The 21,984-nt window shown below is 32.0% G+C and overlaps 1 protein-coding gene and 1 long non-coding RNA gene across 2 annotated transcripts in view; one reads left to right on the plus strand and one right to left on the minus strand.

Annotated features, from left to right (window-relative positions):
• LOC147064285 (cytochrome P450 4c3-like) overlaps positions 1-13,202 on the minus strand; it is a 39,835-nt gene extending 26,633 nt beyond the window's left edge. Inside the window, exon 1 of the mRNA XM_085958595.1 lies at positions 12,880-13,202. Within this exon, the coding sequence (XP_085814721.1) occupies positions 12,880-13,033 (154 nt within the window). The 5' untranslated portion in view covers positions 13,034-13,202. The remainder of the gene's footprint in view (positions 1-12,879) is intronic.
• LOC147064286 (uncharacterized) overlaps positions 1-18,943 on the plus strand; it is a 35,534-nt gene extending 16,591 nt beyond the window's left edge. Inside the window, exons 4-9 of the long non-coding RNA XR_015071974.1 lie at positions 13,155-13,205; positions 13,758-13,969; positions 15,382-15,617; positions 16,009-16,244; positions 16,992-17,121; positions 18,561-18,943. This is a non-coding gene — a long non-coding RNA (uncharacterized LOC147064286). The remainder of the gene's footprint in view (positions 1-13,154; positions 13,206-13,757; positions 13,970-15,381; positions 15,618-16,008; positions 16,245-16,991; positions 17,122-18,560) is intronic.
• The last annotated feature ends 3,041 nt before the right edge of the window (positions 18,944-21,984 follow it).

Genomic DNA, 21,984 nt, shown 5'->3' on the forward strand with positions numbered 1-21,984 from the left:
AGGGGTCATTGTATTATGTTTATGAACACCCCAGAGCTAATGAATCAACGCATAATTTCGTGCTATAAATTAGAACATAAAACAGGCTGCGGTAATAAAAACAAGTGTATCGGCGGCTTGAGAATGTAGCGGCCGACGGAAAAGTGTACCGGACACGCGTTGACTCATTAGCTCTGGGGCGTTCATAAACATAATACAAAGGCCCTTTTATTCGATTACAAAGGCCTCCTTATTATATACGAGTGCGACACCGGTGTCCCGTCTGAAACGGGCCTAACACTGCTTTGAATTGTGGCATCACTGGCGAGTTTTATATAACGCGAATGACGTATAAATTCGTCATAAGATTTAAAAGGGGGCCTCTAATATAGAATAAACTATTAATGTATACCAAAATCTAAAATGTGTCTACCTTATTTAGTCAAATAAAAATATATCAACTGGATAGGTAGTAGATTTTGTGTTAAAAATTTTAGACAATGAACAGTGAAAAGTTATTTGTTTATTTAATCTGCACATACAAATGTTAAGGAAGGAAGAGAATGTTTTTTAATATTTTTTATAAAAAAATAGGTACCTGCCTATGTATTTTAATATTTTTAAGTTCTATAAAAGTACCTAGCCTATTTACGAAAAACAATGCAAACAAGACTAAATTTTATACAAATACCAAATATTTGATGGTTTTTATTTTTATTTTTATCGTGGGGCTTCGAAATTAGTCAGTGCGTCGGGCTTTCACCACCTTAACGCGCCACTGTGTGAAATTATTAATTTATTTTTAATTATGGCCACACTGTGATTTGAAGTAGACAAGGCTATAATATACTTCAGCTGGGTCACGGTATAAAACGATCGTGACTACGCGATGCGCAGATTATGCAAATGACGCGTACAGAACAAAACAAAACATAATTTGTCATAAAAAGTCAACATGCGTCCATTTAATGTTATGTTTATTGTTCTATTACTAATAATAATAATATATTCATTGACATGTTTTCTTTTTCAAGTAAATGGGTAACGTTTTTTAGTAATATTTACACGATTTAAGAATTAATTCCCCCGTCGCCATCACAAAACAAATTGACGTGTTCACAGCTCGACTTTCGCTCTCCGATTGCCAGCCAGTCCGGAATTTCGTCGCACCTATAGTTGAAAATTATTTGCGCTTCATTGCAGTACCGTTTTAATTCTATATAATACTGATAAACACAAAATATTGATAAATACAAACACATCGTTTTCACAAACGCAATAAATGATGTATTTGTAATTATCTATAAGTATTTTTTTCTATCGATATTGAGTTAATTTAAGTCAAATATATTATTTAAGTAATGATATTTAAGGTGGCATATTAGTTGGGTTTTCCCCCACGGTATTTACCCAGTTCTTGGAAATTTATGCTTGAATTAAATAATTTTAATAAAGACATCTATCGAATTAATGTATTATTCATTTGATATCATTAAAATTTTAATAATACCAAGGTTTCGAATCAAATTTGTGTAAGTACATAATATATTTCTATTTAGGAATCCATTAATTCTTATATTATTGGATACCATATTGATAATAATTAGTTAAAGCCATAAAACAGTGTAAACGATGAGAAAACATTGTTTAAGTTTACAGGGCTCGAAATGGATCGGAGCGCCGTTCCGGTTCATATAATCCCCAAAACTATCGCTCCGTCTCGTGGAAAAAAAATATTTTAGCGTCTGAGCTATATATGCCATATAACAAAAATCTAGCACACTTATTTTTATAAAATACTTATAAAATCAAAATATAACTATGTTAAACTTTTCGTAAAATTATCAAGCGTTCCGATTCGTAGAATTTTCTATTCTGAGTGCTGGTTTAATATATCGATAGGACGTTTAAAATTCTATATAATGCGTATTTATTATATTATTTTATGATAATTATAGCAATGGGATTGATAAAATTAGGTTTTTTGGCTTTCCTGAACATTTTTTCTCAAGTCCCTTGACTGGGTATTAAATTTTGACAGGCGCATTGTTGAGTGGGATTGAATTAAATTATAGTACGATTCATTTTTTTATCTACATAACCGTTTTTGGCATTTCTTATAGGAAGTTGGTGAATTAACATATACATTCGTTTCCTACAACTTTTGTATACGTTCTTAACCTTGAATTAGACCAGTTATGTAAGATTTTAAAATTTTGAATTCACTTTTAATGTGATGGAAATAAAAATGAGTAATTTAAACCGCGTTTGTTTGAAAACAAACACGTTTTACTAGTTCGCTTCTGTGAAGGTCGAAATTATCCTAACTATTTGGCAATATTTTGATAACGACAATAATAAAACGCTCAAACATAACAATAATAATGAAGAGTGTGTACCAAGTTTTGTAAATAATATGTTATAATTAAGGTCAAATCACTCGAGGATAGGTAATATTTCCGTAGTAGTGAGAGCGGTATATAGACCCTAGATCAGTGGCCATGATGTGGCCACCAAAGGATTTTGCTGCGGCCACAAGCATCATTTTCAGTATTTAATTTAATTAACTGGGCTAAAGTTAAATATGCGTTATTGGAAATGAGTCTGGACCAAGTACTTAAAAACCATTTTAATAATGCCACGGTCGAAAAATTTTGGTCGAAGTTATACATTGACCAAGATTCAAGTCAATTCAAAGAATTGGCAACAATCGCTTTGTTAATATTGCCGATTTTTCCGACTACTGTATACTGTGAAAGATCATTCAGTGTAATGCACTTCATAAAAAACAAATATCGAAGCCAGTTGACAGATGTAAACTTAGAAGCAGCCATGCGGCTCGCATTTGAAAAAAGGGTATTGAGGAATTTCCATTTGCATTATTTTTAAATAAATAGATATGTACTAAAATGTTCAAATGTCTTTTAATAAAAATGGACTTGTCTATAAATAAATTGATCCATTTTTTCAGTAAGTACCTAGTTAAATAAAATTAGTTTTATTTTTTTCAATCACAACAAAAGTAAAATTTGGTGCGGCCACCAGACGTTTCCATAGAACTGTCAATGTCAATTGTTCGGCCACAGTTAAAGTTCACGTGACAACCACTGCCCTAGATGCGACATTCAGATACACTCATTTGCTTGAACACGGAACGAACTGCGTAGTAGGCTTAAAAAAATAATCGAAGCTTATAAAATAAACAAGCCTAGCCACATAATTTTAATAATAGTTGTTTTTAATATGTAAACCATTTCTTTTATTAAACGAATAATTCATAAGATTTGAGAATGTAACATTCTACATATCTCTCAAATATTGTGAATTATTCGTTGAATAAGAGAAATGGTTTATTAAAAATTGTTAGCAAGTTCAAGTAGACATTACAACTAAATATTTGGCGAGAACCGATAGTCAATAATAACACAATTTGATTAGCATTACACGGAGGATTTACTAGTTTAAATTATCGTAATTAGGTAGGAGGTCCGTAGCTCAATTGGTTAAAGCATATTGGCGCGATACCAGTAGATATACGGGTTCAAATCGTGTCGGGCGTCGTATTTTCTTCAAATGTGATTTTATCTATAATTATGTGAGGTGTTTTCAATTTATGTATGTTCAATATATAATTGTTGTATTGAAATACATATTTTAATGATGGCTTATCGCACAGGCTAAATTTGGACAAACGTATCTCCAATGATGTTATGTAAGTTGCTGATGATCCAACATTCTGATCCACATGCAAGGACTGGCCTTAGCTGTGTTTTGTATTTCTGTATTTTTGTGTTTCGGGATCGCACTTTGGATTTCAGATGTTTACGATTTCAAAAATAATACTTGTTGGCCATCTATATATATCTTTGGATTTTTATTTCTATATTGTTACTAGCGGATAATTTAAAATTGTGAAGTGATCGCAGGGACGGGCCAAGGGTGTTAGCCGCCCGGGTGCTAACCAAAAATTGCCGCCCCCCAAGTAATGGAAATATGATAAAAGTCAAAGAACAGTTGAAAAATATTTTATAGTCATCAAAATATTCATAACACAAATTATGTTAAATCTGAACTAAGTATTAATAACAATACAACATTCTGAATTATAATGAAAAGCGATTTGAAACGATTGCTATACAATAAGCCCAAATTTATAAAATAATCTTTAATGACATCGCAGAAAATTGTGCCGCAGGTTACTTTTTTACTATCCGTGAAACAAGCTCATAAAACAAATTGTTTTCTCTTGAAATATTGCACTTTTATGACTCTGGTGACTGGTTCTTGGGAGTTTTGCCATCCCTTAAATTCTACCGTCAGAGTGCCTCGCACCCCTAAACCAGCTCTCACATCAAAACTCGTCTCGCCTACAACATGTCAAATAAGTCGATAATTACGTCATCGTTATTCACAAAACACACGTTGCCAAATGGATCTCCGCGGATTGGTCGAATGCGAGTTTTAAGTTTGAAAAAAAAAAAACATGTTGCAATCCACAAGTCGCATGCTTCTCGGGATGCGAGTCGAAGACGCCAGGACGCATACGAACACCTACAAATTGGTCATTCCTATACCGGCTCGCCGATAGCCACATCCAAATATCTATACGTTTCGATGGTTACGTGCGACTGTCGCTAGGTAGATGTGCTTCATATGCGACACCGGACCGACGTTCACAGAAGGTTTGATTTATGGCTGTGCGGTAGAAGAGGTTTAGACGTGAGAGTTGGCTGACTGCAACACCGACGGTGACTGATCTGCAGCGCGAGTTGCGTGCAATTTGTTGCTATTGACAGCAGATGTTTTTTCAAACTAAAATGTCACATTCAACCAATGTGTGGAGCTCCATTAGGTTGTTTTTTGAACAACGATTACGTCACATCGACATGTTGATGACGAGACGAGTTTAAACGTGCTTAACGCGCCCCTAAGTGGTCGGTTTTATTCAATGAGTCATTCAGAATGATTATATTTCCAAGTGGCTGCATCGCGTTTATGGGTTTGGAGAATATCATCTGTTTACTCTTTTTTATTTGTTCCTTTATAATCTATCTACAAAATGCACTACGTCTTTCAATTATTTACGCGACTCATTCAATATCTATTTTTATCACAGTAGCACCGGAGTCATTCAACTGATACATGTTAAAAGTCATTTGAATGTTGAACGTCATTCGAATGTTTTTTTGATTACCTACGTTGGAAACAAGCACTAAACTTTGCCCAACACTTAGGCAGGGCCGGTCTTAACAAGTGCGATGTCAGATTGGAGCATGTGTCCGAGGCCTCTGTGTGCGGGGCGCTAATATTATAGTCCCCCAAAAAATGATTGTTAGCAGTTTACGTGAAAAACTATTTTACAATTTATTGGATATTTTGACTACTTACCCGACCAAAATAATATTTTTCTTTCCTTTTATCGGAAAGATCATTCATATATTATAGACGATATCAAATTTTAATTTCTTATCTCTTTTTATTGTAAGTAGTCTTTTTGTGTGACAACAAAAATAATTATCGACTAACAAACCAAAACCGAATAATTTATATTATTACAAATTAACAATATATTACAAAATGGAATTCTACTAAGTAAATGTTAATTCTATCAATAATTAATGAATATTAATATACCAATACAAATAATAAAGTAGGTAGATACCTAAAGTCAGTGACTTTAGACTCATTTTTAGACTCAAATTGTATGCAATTTTATGTACTTAATATTATTAAACAGGCAAATAAAACAAAAATTTTGAAAAAATTACACGTGTATCATCACTGATGATTAAAGTATTTATAAGACACCTCCTGTCAAACCGCTGTTTAGGTACGTGTAGGTCTGATGGGCTGACAGTTGTGGAGGCCTCCCTGTGATTTTTTTAAACCAAGGTGTCGGTATTTTTTAACGAAGGGGTTGCATCGTCCGAATCGTGGAAAATATTATTTATAACACTAAACAGAATTCATTCTTTAATTTAACACCCTTTATAATTCATCACCCCTAAGCAACGCATCGCCTGCCCACCCACACGAGGCGTCTCTGCCTAAAGTCATTTCATTTACGATATGAATGCACTGCGCCAATCTTGCCGCTTAACTTAGTTATAAGTTATAAATTATAATATCAGAATAAAAAAACAAGTTAATTATCAGACTAGTAAAATGTAATGAACAGCAATTTCATTGACTCCGGATTGACATTGGCCTTCAGTAATAATAAAACGGCGTATTATGATAATTAATAACAATCGTTTGGTATTGGTTAGTAATAGATACTCTCATGATCAGGACCAAAACAATGGACACAGACGCCCCTTGTTAAATCACAAAAATCTTAAAAAAAAATAATAAAAAAACATTTCATTTTTTTATTAAGACAATAAATATATATTACAGTTTTGTCAGTTTTTCGAAAGCGGTGGAGACTGGGATGATATCTCTGCGTAGGGTGGTCTTTGTCAATCTTTGGCAATATTAATATATTAAAAAATTTATACTATAGACTGAGGGTAATTGACGGAATTAAATTACCAACACGTTACTTCATTTCAACAGTTTTGACAGTTTAATGCGCATACGTACTGAATATATTAATATTACCTACCTACCTATTTATGATATTTAATAAGGGTTTTCACAAATATTTCAAATATTAAAAATATTCTATTTTTTTATACTACTACTTTACTTTATTTTATTGTATAAAATTATTATATAGACAAGAGATAGGTAACTGTTTTCATTGTCTCTGCATATATATTTCTCAGTGCTGACTCCATCAATTCTAAGGAGAAACCACTGCATAACCCCTATTTTTTCAGTTCTTTTTTTCCGTTCAGACCCACGACGAAGGGCCATGAGGTCTTCGTTAATAGGTATATAAACGCGAGTACTACATATGACGAGGATAAAATGCCGTTTGGCCTTGGTGCCTATATATCTATAATTGAAATTGAATTATTTATTGTCATTATGTATTTGCCATTGTTGAACGCGCATATTACCTTAAGATGCCGAAAGGCGAAACCCGGGTCGCAATAAATGACTCAAATGGAATGGCACAAAACTTAATATTTCAAATTGGAAATTAATATATTGCATGGCAAAATGGCGAATATATTGGCCGTCTTCTGAATTCAGCCGATCTTGTGCGATGCACGCATGGATGGGGCGGGCCTGCTCAAAATGCATAACTACTGCAACGCACCTCGTACGTTGGGAAATCATAGCGTTCGTGAATGCAGCAGTGTTGCCAAATTGTCATTTGTTTTCGCCAGATCTATAAGATTTTACTAGTCATGATTGTTTTGCTTGTAAAAATAGCATCTGGCATGTGACGTTAAGTCTAGATTTATCTTATAACACGACGACCTAGGAAAAAGTGTCACCTTTGACCGAGGCAAGGCTGTGACAAATATGGCGATCGGATCGCGAACGAGTCCGATCGCGTGTCGATCAGGCATAATAATTATCCCACTTTGTTAGATGGGTAATTCGTAATAATTAGTGTTGGTAATTATTATAGTGTTTCCTAAAATTAACACATTATCAGTTACTTTTTTTATCGTTTTTTTAACGGAGGCTTAGCAAAGACAGAGATCATGACATTTAATTGCTTTACTAACCGAAAAGAGATTCTCATCAACAGCAAATACTCGGTTTGAGAAAACGAAGAATTTTAGGTTTCTTTGCGAGTTTAGCCTCAATAATTTGTAGATTTTGAATTATAAATGTATCATTATTACGATACTTTGACTTCAACACAGAAATTAGTATTTGAGTTGTCTAGGCCCTAGAGTCATAACATAACTCACATATTCCAAAAACCGAGTTTTGAGATAATCGCAAAAAACCACCAGAGCACTGTTTTTTGTAATTAGAAGAGACATATTGAACTCATTTGAATATCAATGAGTGAGTGAGTCGATTTACATTTTTAAATTTATAAAATACTAATAAGGCTGCAGACACAGTACGGCACACTGTGAGAAATAGAGCTCCCTGTTTTTTTTATAAAGGCCTTTATGACAGAACTCACATTATTCACTGAAAAATGTGAGTTATGACACTAACAGTTTTCGATTAACAGATTAAAATTTTTCAGTTAACGATTTTCACGTGGTATAAAGTGACTTTTGATACCCAACTATTTTTCTGTATATATGCCCTTAGAATCACTTGAATCTAAAATTGTAAAATGTGAGTTAAGGCTTTAAGCGACTCATTTCATGACCACATATAATATATGAATACCTACCATAAAAGACTATTATTGTAAACATCGTTCTGTTACAATTGAGAATTAAACCATATTTGGCAAGTAACATCAGATATCCGTGGTTTTAAGCACCCTTTCAAAATACTATTTTGTCAACACGTGAATTAAATATATGCATAATATTTTAAACTGTCAAACAATACAAAAATTATTTATCATGGTCACATAGCGTGGTATGACGATGTGCAAATTGGGCATAACACGAAAAGGCAGAAAATCGGAATGATTGGGAAAGGTAACAAAGCTCAGTCGTAGTGATTCTAATTATGCACAAAAATCTTTTATTCGGCTCTCTTGTTTAAATTACAATATGTATTTCTCCACGGTTGATCCTTTCAATAATTTTATTCACCTATTTCGTTGATAAATTGACATTAATCGAATTAAAATTTCCCTTTCTTATTATTGGCTTTTTCTGTTCAATCTTAGATTAGCTCATATGCATAAATTTTAATAATTTTTAACAGACTTAAATAATGATAATAAAAAACAAGGGTATCTACGTGATGTAAGAGCATTCGCTAAAAAAACTCAAATGGGAACATGTATCTCAAAAAAGATAGGTACATAATTGGTGGAAAAATTTAGCTATCCAGTAGTAACCCGAGAAATGGAAAACGTTCGAAAGGTACACCCAGAGATTTATTTAAGAATACAATTGACGAAATATGTAATATCTGTGAAAGTTTTTGGCACATAGCCGTGAGGAGTGGCCTGGAGAGGCATTCATACAGGGTCCAGGACGATTCGGCGCTGGGACAACTGGGCGCCTCGAAATCGAATGAAATTCAAAAATAAATAGACGTTCGTGATTTATAGATATTTAAAAAATATATAAGAGTATTATTTATATTTAAATTGTTATATTATTATTTTAGAATTTAAATATTCACTAGTAAATAATGATTTAATTGTGCATATTGCCAAGTGCCAACGAGAAGAGAGTTCTTTTATTTTTATATAAAGCCTCAGGTATGATAATTCTCAATCCACAATAAAAACACTATGTTAAGAGCAAAATGAATTAAAACTACTAAGTAGTAGATAGAAACTGATTAAAATTCCTCGTCTACTTTCTGTATAACATCGTATGGACATCTATTTATTTTATTCGACAGTGTGCCGCCCAGTTGTCGCATTCCCCACGTCCAGTAGTAGATAGATTCAGTTTTACGATGACAATATAACAATAATAAAACTCAATTAGTCAATAGTTCTCTTGTAGAGTCTGAACTTAAATGAACTTGAATACTGGTATTTTTTTTAAATGGAAGATAAATTATTGTAATTTTATAATTACGCAAAAAAAGAAAATAGTAAAAAATACGTTGTACTTATTACTTTCAGATACATAATTTATTTTGCATATGTATATGTATAAAGGTTTTGGCGTCAATAAAAATTTCCTCTGACCTTCGATCAAGGATTGAATTAAAACCAATTATTTGTAATGGCAAGTGTGCGTATTAAAATATTGTTACATTGAACATTTATTTAAAAAAATGACCTCTCATTGAACCCAAAGCGTACGGTGCATGACTGACTTAACAAATGCATGTGAAACATGCAGCAAGAATGCAACAGAGACTAAAACTGAGCGACGTATAAAGTACAATGAAAAGTGCACTAACATTTTATAATTTTAAATGATGCTAATTAATGACTGAGTAAAAAATACAGTATAATTGGACGACACTCGGTTATAATTGCGTGTATCGAACTGCACAAATACTGATGTGAAGTATCTGCAGTTCGATAGGTCTGTGAAGGTTCCAAGACCAACTGTTTGTGATGATAAAAAACATTATTAATTTAAATTTAATAAACGTCATTGCACTGCTGGACAGTTGGCAATCGAGGTGCTCGGCAGTACCAGTTATATTTAACCCTGCATCTGCATAAAAAATAGGCAGACGAGGACCTTGAGCAGCGTATGTTAATTTTAGCGTATACCTACCTGTATTTTTTGTATTACGGACAAATAAAAAAAAAAAGAAGCCCTCAGTAAGCACATTATACGTCTAGCAGCGAATTGCCTATCTATACCGTGGTTAAATAAACGACCTTACTTTTCTAAATGTCTGCAAGATTCCTAGTTCGATTGATATAATTATTATACTACTTCACCCTAGGTTAGGCAACAAGGACGAGATTTTTTTCTCAAATCAAATTTAATAAAAGCCGATTTTTTTACGCTCATAGAAATCAAGTTGCTATAGCTGGTCATCCCAACTAAAAGTTGGGCAGAATTGAGAAGCTCCATTACAATCGACATCATTTTTATGGGTCTAGGTCTAGGTACTTTTAAAAATTTATTTGAATTATTATAATTATTATGATTTGATACTTGGTGAAAATTTAAATATGCACACGTTAATAATGATTTAAGCGTGCATTATGTTTGAGTTCCAACAAAAAAAGAGTTTTTTTATTTATATATAAAGACTCAGGCATGATAATTCTCAATCCGCATTAAAAAACATTATGTTAAGACCAAAATGAATTAAAACTACTAAGAGTAGTACATAAAAACTTATTAAAACTCCTCGTCCCGGCGTCCAGTTGCCCCATTCCCATGTTTATTAGGTATCTAGGTATACTAAGATTTGTATTTGGCCATGTATTTTTTCCGACTTATAGATGTAAATGAGAACCGTGTCACCCTAGTCCTAGCAATTATCTATATCCTGGATGAGTATCCCGTAAGAATACAGTTAGCCGTATTACAGTTCACAGTGAGACGTTATATTGGAGTCCAATGACCGTATAACATTGAGATTAAATTCGTGTCGAAATAAAACATTTAAAAAATACAACCGGAATACAAAGGAAAGATAGAAGAAAATAGATATGTAAGTAAATTATAAATAGATAAAATCATAGTGTACCTACCTATGTGTTTATATAAAAAAATCTTCAAGTGATTGAAAAGTAGGTTATCAAGTTGGTGATCCTAAGTAACATCAATCAAATATCTGATAATAATGACAGCATTATAATCAGATATTTAATACCAATCAATATTATCTAATTGATGTTTTTATTGAATCTAATAAAATTAGAACATCCTGTCTGCAATGCTCCACGAACAACGCGTATTTTTTTGATTTCTGATACTGCCATCTCCTTCGAGTACGATGGGTCACGGTGAACTGTGATACAGCAAAATGTAATGCGCACAATTATTTACGTGTGACCGAGTATCCATGACAAAAGGAGCAAGATTTGTTTGTTCTACTATAGTGCAGAGCTAATCTCTCATTAGCCAACTGCGAGGGCAACGACTGTATCAAATCAAATCGCTTCGGATATTGATATATTCCACTTGTGTGAGTGTAAGTTGACGTTATTTTGCATTTTTTTGTAATACATTTCATGCATTCGATGTATTTTCTTGTACTTATAGCTGTGATTACTATTTTATTTCACACTGCTTATTATTATTTTGCCACGTTTTTATTAGCTCGTATTCTTGTTTGTCCGGTACAGATTTTTTCTTGTTTGTTAAAGATTTTTAACTAAGTTCCCGACTAGCTAGACATTTGAAACTTTTGGTATATATTATCAGAACACGACGACAATGCATTCTTTTAATACTTTTGGCTATCTTTAAGCAGAATTGAATTCATTTTCAGTTAATTCTGTTTTGTATGTTTCGGAAAAAAATCGTTGAAAGTAATATTTACTACTCACTATTATTGATTGCTAAGTGGGTCCTAAAACTACAACTAAACTGCAACTAAATTATTAATATATACGTGCGTTACTATGGAAATCAATATGAAATGTCAAAATGACATTTCTGTATTCTACAATATTTATTCAGTATTTCTATCAAGTACAATAAAAAGTTTTTATTAATACATAGAATTGTCAAGTTTATATGATTCAACAGAAAATTTAAAAACGTGGTATATAAAAAGTTCTTTTTGTCTTGTAATTATATATGTATTATTTTTCAATGCTTTCGTTGTTTAATTTATTTTGGTTCAAGTCATGTTGTGCACGTATTAAATAAGTAACTTCCAGTGTTCAACCGAATCCAGAAATATTTTTAGATCGTGAAAAGATGGAACTGCGCAAATAGCGCAATCGATTTGGAGATATTAAAGGGGGCCTCGAAACAGGTCGGTTCGGCCATATAATTATTAATAAATTATACTAAAATCTCGTATTTATTTATTATTATTAAAACGTATTTCTTCCCAATTGAGTATCAAATATAACCAGAAGCATACAAATATCAGTATATTAGTAAATAACATCAGAGGACCCTATGACATAAGAACTCAAACAGAGATATATTTGTACATAAAAAATAATAATACTTTTAGGTGTCATCACTGTTATTGTTAATAATAATTATTTTAGTTAAGGGATGTGATTTCAAAATCAGTCATCCACGTTTCTAAGCCTGCCACTGTAGCCAACCCTTAATTAATAGAACTTTTGTTTTTCTTTATTCCTTATAATCATGTTTCATGTCATGTTGTGAACGTCTTAAACTTATAATTTGTAATGTCCACTATATGTAAATATAAATAAATTTAATTGAAATTGAATTGAATTGAAGGCACCAAAAATTAAAAAGGATTTTGTTCTGTGATTAAACAACCTACCGATAGAACCTCCTTTTGCTAATTGATGTCCGTTTCCAATAAATGGTAGTGTGTCAGGTCCTGGAAACTGTTTCGCAGCATCCTTCGCTTTTTTATTAAAAAACACACAAAACAGAATTAAAATCACAAACACAATGGCGATTGTCAGCAACATGGTGATTTATTCACTGTACTTCCTAATGGTTTAGTTTATTAGTTGGTACCCAGTCAAAAATTAGTTAAATTTATTAAAGTAACTAATTATATCGCTATTATTTGCAATGTTTTGGTTTCAGCGGAAGCGATACAATCGAACACACTGCAAAGGCGATCGGACACACACTAAGGTAGAGGTAGTTACAGATATAGGTTATAAACAAACAAAAATACTTAATAAATTGAGTTGCGATTCACAGCATTGTTGCATTGCAAATGAGGTGATAAGGGAGGGGAGAGGTCTGTTATTAACCCAAGTAAAGAATAATAATTGTACAAGATATTATTTTTATTTATTTAAGAAAACAAAACATTGTGGACATAAAAAATCTAAAAAATATGTTCACAACATGATATTTACATTATAACAAATTAATATTAGGTACCCTCACAAGAGAGAAGATGAGAGTATTATATAATAATAATAATACATAATAATAAAGACATAATATACTTAAGTACAATTTTATACAGAAAAATGAAATTTACACGAATGCTCATTTAAGGGTGATAGCAATACCTCTGCGAGTGAATTTGACAATTTTAATTCAATACATTTCGATAGGTACCCTAATTCTATAGAGAAACAACTAAAAATATTGTTTTGAGTTAATAATGCCATTCGATGTAAAAAAATATTTTCTTTATAATTCAATAAAAAAATAATCATTTTTTTTCAACAGGTCACACAATCGAATAACCTGGGATTAATTATTAATTCAATTATGAATGGGAATGTCTGGGTTGATTACTTGTTAAATTGTAAAATTGTATTGTGCATTGTTAAGTTCATTATTGAACTAAATAAAAAATAAACACATTTGCTATCAGTAATCAAGGCATTGAAATAAGAATTTTTGTACAAAATTTTCAAACGCCATTATTTTAGAACAAGGTACTCGTATTTTGAGTTGTTTTTTTTATAACAAAGGTATCGATTTTATTGATGATTTTAATTTTATATAGGTAATCAATACGTACCTATTTGAAAACATTACAAAGATTATATTTTTTTAATTAAAATATATTCTCTAAATATTGGTTTTTAAATTTTAATAAACGAATAAAATATATTTATATCAACTTTAAAGGATTTTGGTTTATATTATTTATATGTATATATTTTAATACTTAAATAAATTAAAAACAAAATAACGGAAAAATGTGTAAAAGTGATATAAGTGCATACTTATATATACATCAATAAAATAATAATTACAAAGCTATTGATTTACTAGATTTACCCAAGTAGGTATATAAAATATCTCCTACAGTGTCTTGGATACCTCAAAAGTATCTAAAACAGCGACTGCATTACCTCTTTGGACTACTATGCTTATTAGCTGTCTCAGGTACTCAGTTGAAAGGCACTCACCTGTTTTATCAGTCACGCGACGATCGATCTCAGCTACCGTCTTCAAAGTAAAGTAGGCTTTTTTCATTGAAATTTAGGTAGGTAAATTCTTTAGAATATGAAAAATAAATTTATGGAAAATTCATAGTTTAAACATCTTGTTTCTAATTTAAAAACACATGGATTTTTCTAGAAATCATAATATTATATAATTTGAAATCCTTTTTATTTATATCGATTCAAGCTTCGGTATTGTGACGGCATCAAAGCTCGATTTTATAGGTAGGTACTATATAAAAAAAATAAGTTATAGCATTTCAATTTTTTATAAAATCTATATAGGTATTTTAAGTTTAAACCTATATTTTCAAAAATCATTTTGTCACCTTTGTCAATCTACATTGTTACGTTTAAAATATTCATGAAATACGATGTACTAATAAAACGTGGCTTCCAAAGAATGCACATTTTATATAAGTACTTACTTAGTTTTTTTGCATTTGAAAAGTAATTAGCAAAAACACAATTTTGTGCGGCCCGTAAGCTATGGGTTAACCCATAATATTCCTAGATGTAAATGAATATTTAACATGATAGTTATCACTTATCAGTAAAATGCATCAAATAATTGTGCCTAATGAAAAAAATGTGTTAAAATTATTAATGCTTATACCAAAAAAATGTCATATACAATTTATTTAATTTTGCTAGATATTTTATTGTTAGTATAATTTTAATATTTTTTTTAGTTTCACGTCAAGAACCATCTCGTCTTTACTTTATATTCTACTAATGACATTATTTTCTACAGGATTTTTTAAAATCTGTTGTTTTCGTTTTTAATTTAACTTGTGTTATACCACATCAGATAGGGAAAATCAGTTCCGATTAATTTTGTGTTCCCTGGATTTAATAATATTATATTTTTTTTAAATTTTATGAATTAACACGAGCGACGAGGTAATCGAGTTGCGTGAGCCTCAAAAGAATCAAAACCCGATCTGTCCCGTTTTAAGGTCAACCGGATTGAAGCGTCCTAGAAAGTGACTAAATACGATCTACAGGTGTAAATATACCGCGGAGATACACTACAGGGCGATGGAGTGAATTGGGAGGCTAAAAGACAACTTGGTGAATGAGAAGGATTTTTTGAAGCTAAAGAGCAGATACGAACCAACAAGAAGAACAGGTTGTATTACACACTCAACACTAATAATCGTATTATTGAAAGTATAAAATTTTGAAAAAGAATTTGCAGTTTTTATGAAAATCGATATTTTTGAAATTGAAAAAATACGTTAAAACAGTGAAATATTCAAAAATCGTTATGTCACCATCTAAATAACTTATCATTAAAAATATTCTCGCACTAAATACGGTGTACTAATAACAACCTGGCTTCAAAAGAATCCACATTTTATATAGTATTTTTTTAACTTAAAAATACATTTTAATGTTTTAAGATTTAAGGTAAGTAATTATTTAAAATGAAAATATCAGTAAACAGTATTCTCACATTAATCAAAATTTTGACAGCTGACATTATATTTTGTTTTATTTGTATACATGTCCTGATGCAGATTTTCCTCTGAATAGCGACGGGCAGAACATCGAGAGAGTCCACAGTTTCAAATACATCGGGGTAAATTTCACGGAAAGTAGCATTTTGCAGAAAGAGCTCGCTATCCGAATGGGAATGGCTGTGACAACATTCAACTCGATGCGGAATGTCTGGGACTCACATGCTTGCATTCTGACGGTACTGTTTTATGTTAGCGAATCAGGGCACTTTACAAAGGCTCAGAAGATGAATATAGTATGTATGCATGGATGCTTACATTTTAGTTCTATTTAACGTAAGTTCTCGACCTAAGTATTTTTGTCACGATATTACAATATAATAGCAATAGCGTGACAATGATCTCTTAGTCATTAATAGTGAGCTTATTACTTTGATACGTAATTAAAAACGTATTTATAATAGCCACATATGCATTGGTTATTTTCCAGGTAATTCCTATGTAATTGATAGTTATCAATACTATCATTTATATAATCGTTAGTTACTTATGCCCAAAGTATACGAGCTGACTCGGCGACTCCTACCGACTGTCCAACCCGATCGAGATCTCTTTAAATCTTTTCGTCGAGCGGTAATGTGACACATCTCTTATTAGAGTCCGATGTAATAATTCAAGGTCTCGGGTGAAAGATTGCATCGAAAGCATTTGTATTGTAAATATTGTCATGTTGACGATTAACTTAATACTAGCCTTCAGATTTTATTCATTTCCAGAGCTTGGTACCACATGAAGATAAAAAATTACGAATTTGCGGTATATTTACGAGTTAAGCCTGAATAATCTATACACTTTATCTGAAAGATTTATATGCCATTATGTTTTTTTCAATTTAAAAATTATTATTCTTTAATAATCATTATAAAACATATTATTATGTACCCAAGATCCACTATATTCAGCCACGTTACGAAACTTTGAATTCCGATCGTAGTGCTGTATATTGCTAATACATGGTCTGTAATATGGTAAACTGTTTGTAGAAAAACGTGGCTGTTGGATTGAAAAAAAAGAAAAAACGGATGTTGAGATCATAATAAACCACAATAAAAAATGTATATCATGGAAAATGCAGATATCGTTCTATACCCCGAGCAGTCCGGAATATAAGAGGTACTGTCCACTTTGAATAGTGCGGCATTTGAATCATGATTTGCTATTTTTTATTTTATTTTACAACGTTTTTCTTAGCTTGTATTCTTATTTGTCCGGTGGTTCTTTGTCCGGCACAATTCTTGCAATCGATTTTTAACTAACTTCCCGACTAGCTAGACATTTGAAACTTTTAAAATATATCAGAACATGATGCCAATGCATTCTTTTAACCTTATCAGAACCTTTAGCCATCTTTAGTAGAATTGAATTCATTTTCAGTTATTTCTGTTTTGTATGAAAAGTTATTTCGATACCATTATTGTTTGCTAAGCGGATGGTCATAGCAACTAAATTATTAATATATACGTGCGTTACTATGGAAATCAAAATGACATTTCATTATTATTTCTATCAAGTACATTTTTTTTGATCGTTTAAGCTAGCAAGTCAAGTTTATATGATTCAACAGAACATTTAAAAACGTTGTATATAACAAGTTCTTTTTATCTTGTAATTATTTCTACTTACGACGAGAATTTATTAATGTTGCTTGATGTTGCTTTAGAAATATTACAGGTAACGTCGCTTCTTTTTAATTCCGTGATGTATAGAATAGTAAAATTTATGTAAATATTGTAGGGACACTGTCTGTCTTCTATACAAGTCCTTGTTTATCGGTCTCGCCACCCCCAGACTTAATAAGAATTATGTCAAAATAACTACACTGTGCATGTTATATTGTAGCCATTGCATACTGGATAAGTTTGTATATATTTTGCAATATGGTAATATAAAATACAAAATGTTATCTCAGTTATCTGTATGTGTCATTTTATTAAAATTGTCTAGGCTTGCGATTTACCGAATCTGGGTCACGACTTAAAAAGGTTAAGAAGCCCTGATCTATAATTAATATTATATAAACAAAATATGTTTAGTTACAATGCAAACAGAGTTTACATTATATGCCGATAAACGTGTCCGGAAAATTGTACTTATATATATTATGCAATTGGCTGTGTCACAGTTCACCGTGAGTTATCGTATCGGAAATCGATTAAGATTAAATCCATGTCTAAATAAAACACTTAATAACGTAATAAAAACCTCTGGAATATAAGAGAAAGTCATAAGAAAATAGGCGCCTAAGTAAAAAAAAAAAAAAAAACGCCCACGGTGGCCGCGCGGCATAAGCGTTGGACTATCACGCCGTGGGTCTCAGGTTCGAATCCTGGGTCTGGCAAGTACACATATTGTTTTTCAATTTGTGTGTGAGTCAGGGTATGGACCTAATAGGTTGAGCAAGTGGCTGACATCCATTTCTCGTAAAAAAAAAAAATCTGTTAATACAAACCTCTACTCTGTGGAGGCCCATATGATCCTGTCAGGATCGGACATGGTCGAAAAAAAAAAAAAGTAAATAAATTAGTAATACAATTCTTCTGTCGTATCCATAGGTACATGAGATGCCGCAAGACTCTTCCATACCATGTCTTGGCCCCCGTGATGCCACCGCGTCTTTGGCTTCAAATATATGGTCCCACCCAACCACACCCGGTCTTAATCGGGCGTTTCACGGGACTCTACGTTTGGTTGTAAAGCATCATTTTTTATGACTGGGAATGTCTCAGGAGCAGTGACCCAAGACTGAGGTCACCATTTACTCAAATGTACTTTGACAGAATTTACATGACTTTAAGTTAAGGGTACATGGGAGAGAGGAGCACGTATAGCCAAAATTTAAAATTGTAGTAAGTAACAAAATATAATACTAAACAGCCGAACAATCGAAGTAAAGAGATCTTGACATTGGCAATATGACGCCGCAAATTTTTTCAATGCAACACAATTGCAAAGTAAGTTATGAATCTGTCTAATTTGCATTTAACTCCATTACTCATCGCGGCGTGTTCACACCCGTTATTCAGGTGTATATGGTGGCGTAATGAATGTTGGGTGCTCTCTGTTGTACTGATACTATTGCAGGAGCTACTTTACAATAACTAGGTTGGCGTGCACTAGAGTGTGCGTGATTGCGATTCTGGTACTATATTAAATGAATTAAATGAAAACTGAGATCTTTTCTCTCGTAGATATACCTAGTCGCAATGGCCGACCAGTCAAATTAAGGGTCGGACCGACTTGAGAAGTATGACGACACTCCCAAAAGATGCAATCGATATTTTGAAAATTGCCACATGAGCAAGTCGAAGATTCTATTAGAACAACTTGAAAGAGCTTGTAAAGTCGCATTTAGACCAAGCGAGCAAATGTTTGTTCTTCCCCCACTCCAGCGAAATTCTCTTGACGTAAACGCTTTTTTGTTGAGCGAGCATAAGAATTTCGCTGGTATGGGGGAAGAACAAACATTCGTTCGCTTGGTCTAAATGCGGCTTTATACGCAGTAGATCTTGTAATCATCGGTTTTATATGATTATGTTACGCCGAATGTGCGAAATTGAATATTACATGAAATGGGCAAAATTTTGCCTAAATCATGAAAAATGCAAGCCCGTTGCCTTATTCATGAATTAGACAAAATATCTGGAGAGTGCGTGAAATCGGCAGTAATTTTTCTGCCTACTTCATGTCTTGGACAAATTAGATAGTTGCGCTACGGTGGTATTTTTTGCAACTAAACTAAATGTATCAAATGCTCATGCATTGGTCAAAATGTACATTTATATTATCTATGGTCAAAATAGATGATCGCGCTCCGTGGTGTTTTTTGCAACTAAACAAATGTGTCAAATGTCATTGATTATAATATAAAAATATACCAATCAATAACTACAATGACGTTCATATCCATTTACTATGCGCAAAAAAATTTTAGAACTATAATATGATAACGGAAGAATTTTATTGAAAAGTATTTTCGTGATTTGATTCGTGCTTGGGTATCAATTGTGCAATGGTCGATTGAATGTTTGTGATAGTTTGTTGACACTTGATAGCTAACCTCAAAATGGACATTCAGTTGAATAATTTAATTCAGAATTACAAAACCTAACCTAACCTAACCTAACCTAACCTAACCTAACCTAACCTAATAATAATAATATTATATTATGTCCAATTATAACTAATAAAACCATCCGTATTAAATTTACTTTTTCTTCTGTCATGTTGACAGTTCAAGAATTCCATACCGTGGCGAATTCATGTACTCAGCAGAAAAATTACCTAATTCATGAATAAGGCAACAGGCTTGACTATTACATGAATTAGCCAAAATTTTGCCCATTTCATGTAATAGTCAATTTCGCACATTCGGTGTAACAATTATAAGAATAATGTATGATTTATAAAAATACAATAAAAACGAATATTCTAGAAGTAATCAATATTATTTCTTCGATTGTTTGGATTTATCATTATATTCTGTACTTTCATACCGATTATTCCAGATATTTGTGCTTCCTCTGAGTGTCGTGTTCGTATAGAAAACGGTCGCATATAGTCGAATAATATTGCCTCTCTATTTTTATTTCTAACTCTATAATCAAGGTCATAAAAAATATATTACTAACATAAGTATGGTTCAATTCCGGTGTTCACTAAATTAAAAATACTTTACTTGTAGTTGTATGTACTTGCTGTCACCTGAAACACCGCGGTATAATAATATCATTGAAATACCTGTCAATGTCATATTATTAACACACGAATATATGATAATAATATCGTCGCCCCAAAAGCAAAAGGGCACATGTGCAATTTGACGGTTTTGAGTTATGAATGCAGTTTTCTTCGTAATTTTTGAGCAAAGAAAATAAAGGTTACTTGTGTATTTTTGTAAACTGATCTTCATTTATTTTAATGTATAAGAAAAAGGTAACAAGTACACGATTTTAGGAACTATGTGCAATGTTTACAAAAATAATGTAGGAAAAAGGTAACAAGTGTAATTATTTAAAAGTGAGTAAGGGCCTTTGTACAAAAAAAAATAATTTGGTTGCAGAAAAAGGGCACTTGTGAATTTTGTGAAAAATTTAAAAACATGTTGGCAGCGGACAAAGAGGCCCAAATAAATATTTTGGAAGATCACAATAAGCGTAAAGTGGACGCTCGCAAATCAAAAGATGAAAATAAAGCTATTCATAAATGCATATAGGAAAAGGGTAACATGTGACTTAAAACCTCTTAAAAATCAAAAATTGACAAATTATAAAAAAAAAAATTAATTGCATTTCACATGTGTTCCATGTGTTCCAAATTTCATTTCAAAATATTAGGTAATAACCTCTCCAAGATTTTTTTTCACTCCAAAAACACTTGAAATGCGTTTTTCTCAAAACTCAATTTATGCACAATTGCCCTTTTGCTTTTGGGGCGACGATATTGAAACACTTTTTAATGTTGATGATATTAGACAAATTACAATACAACATTGAAAAATATAAATTTATTGTAAATGATAAATATATTATTACAATTAATTATTTTGTACCTCACCAGATAATATGAATATTTATAATACTTAAATACATTACTTATTATTTACTAATATAAATTAATTCTTTTAGATAAATTTATACAAAATATAAACAAAAAAATCACACAATTGTATAAAAAGTGTGTAGATATTTTATTAAACGATTATTGTCAAAATTGCATTAATTCGGAATTATATTTGATGAGAGCTTTTTTGTATTATACTATGCCATCAGAATCGGTCTTAGAGATCTCTATATATCTAATATTACACATTTACAGCTTCAAATACCTGGGGGTACACATCACGAGAGATGGAATTTTGCAGCGAGACCAATGACATTATTAATGGACAACGCACTCAATACAGTGTAAGCAAGTAAATTCGCGCATAGCGATATTCGCACATGTATAGGTAGACGTCACGCAATTTCCATTATGCGA

Source organism: Rhyacophila brunnea, unplaced genomic scaffold, assembly GCF_057557595.1.
Source record: "Rhyacophila brunnea isolate RB1 unplaced genomic scaffold, BYU_Rbru_1.0 scaffold_8, whole genome shotgun sequence".
Lineage (NCBI taxonomy): Eukaryota > Metazoa > Arthropoda > Insecta > Trichoptera > Rhyacophilidae > Rhyacophila > Rhyacophila brunnea.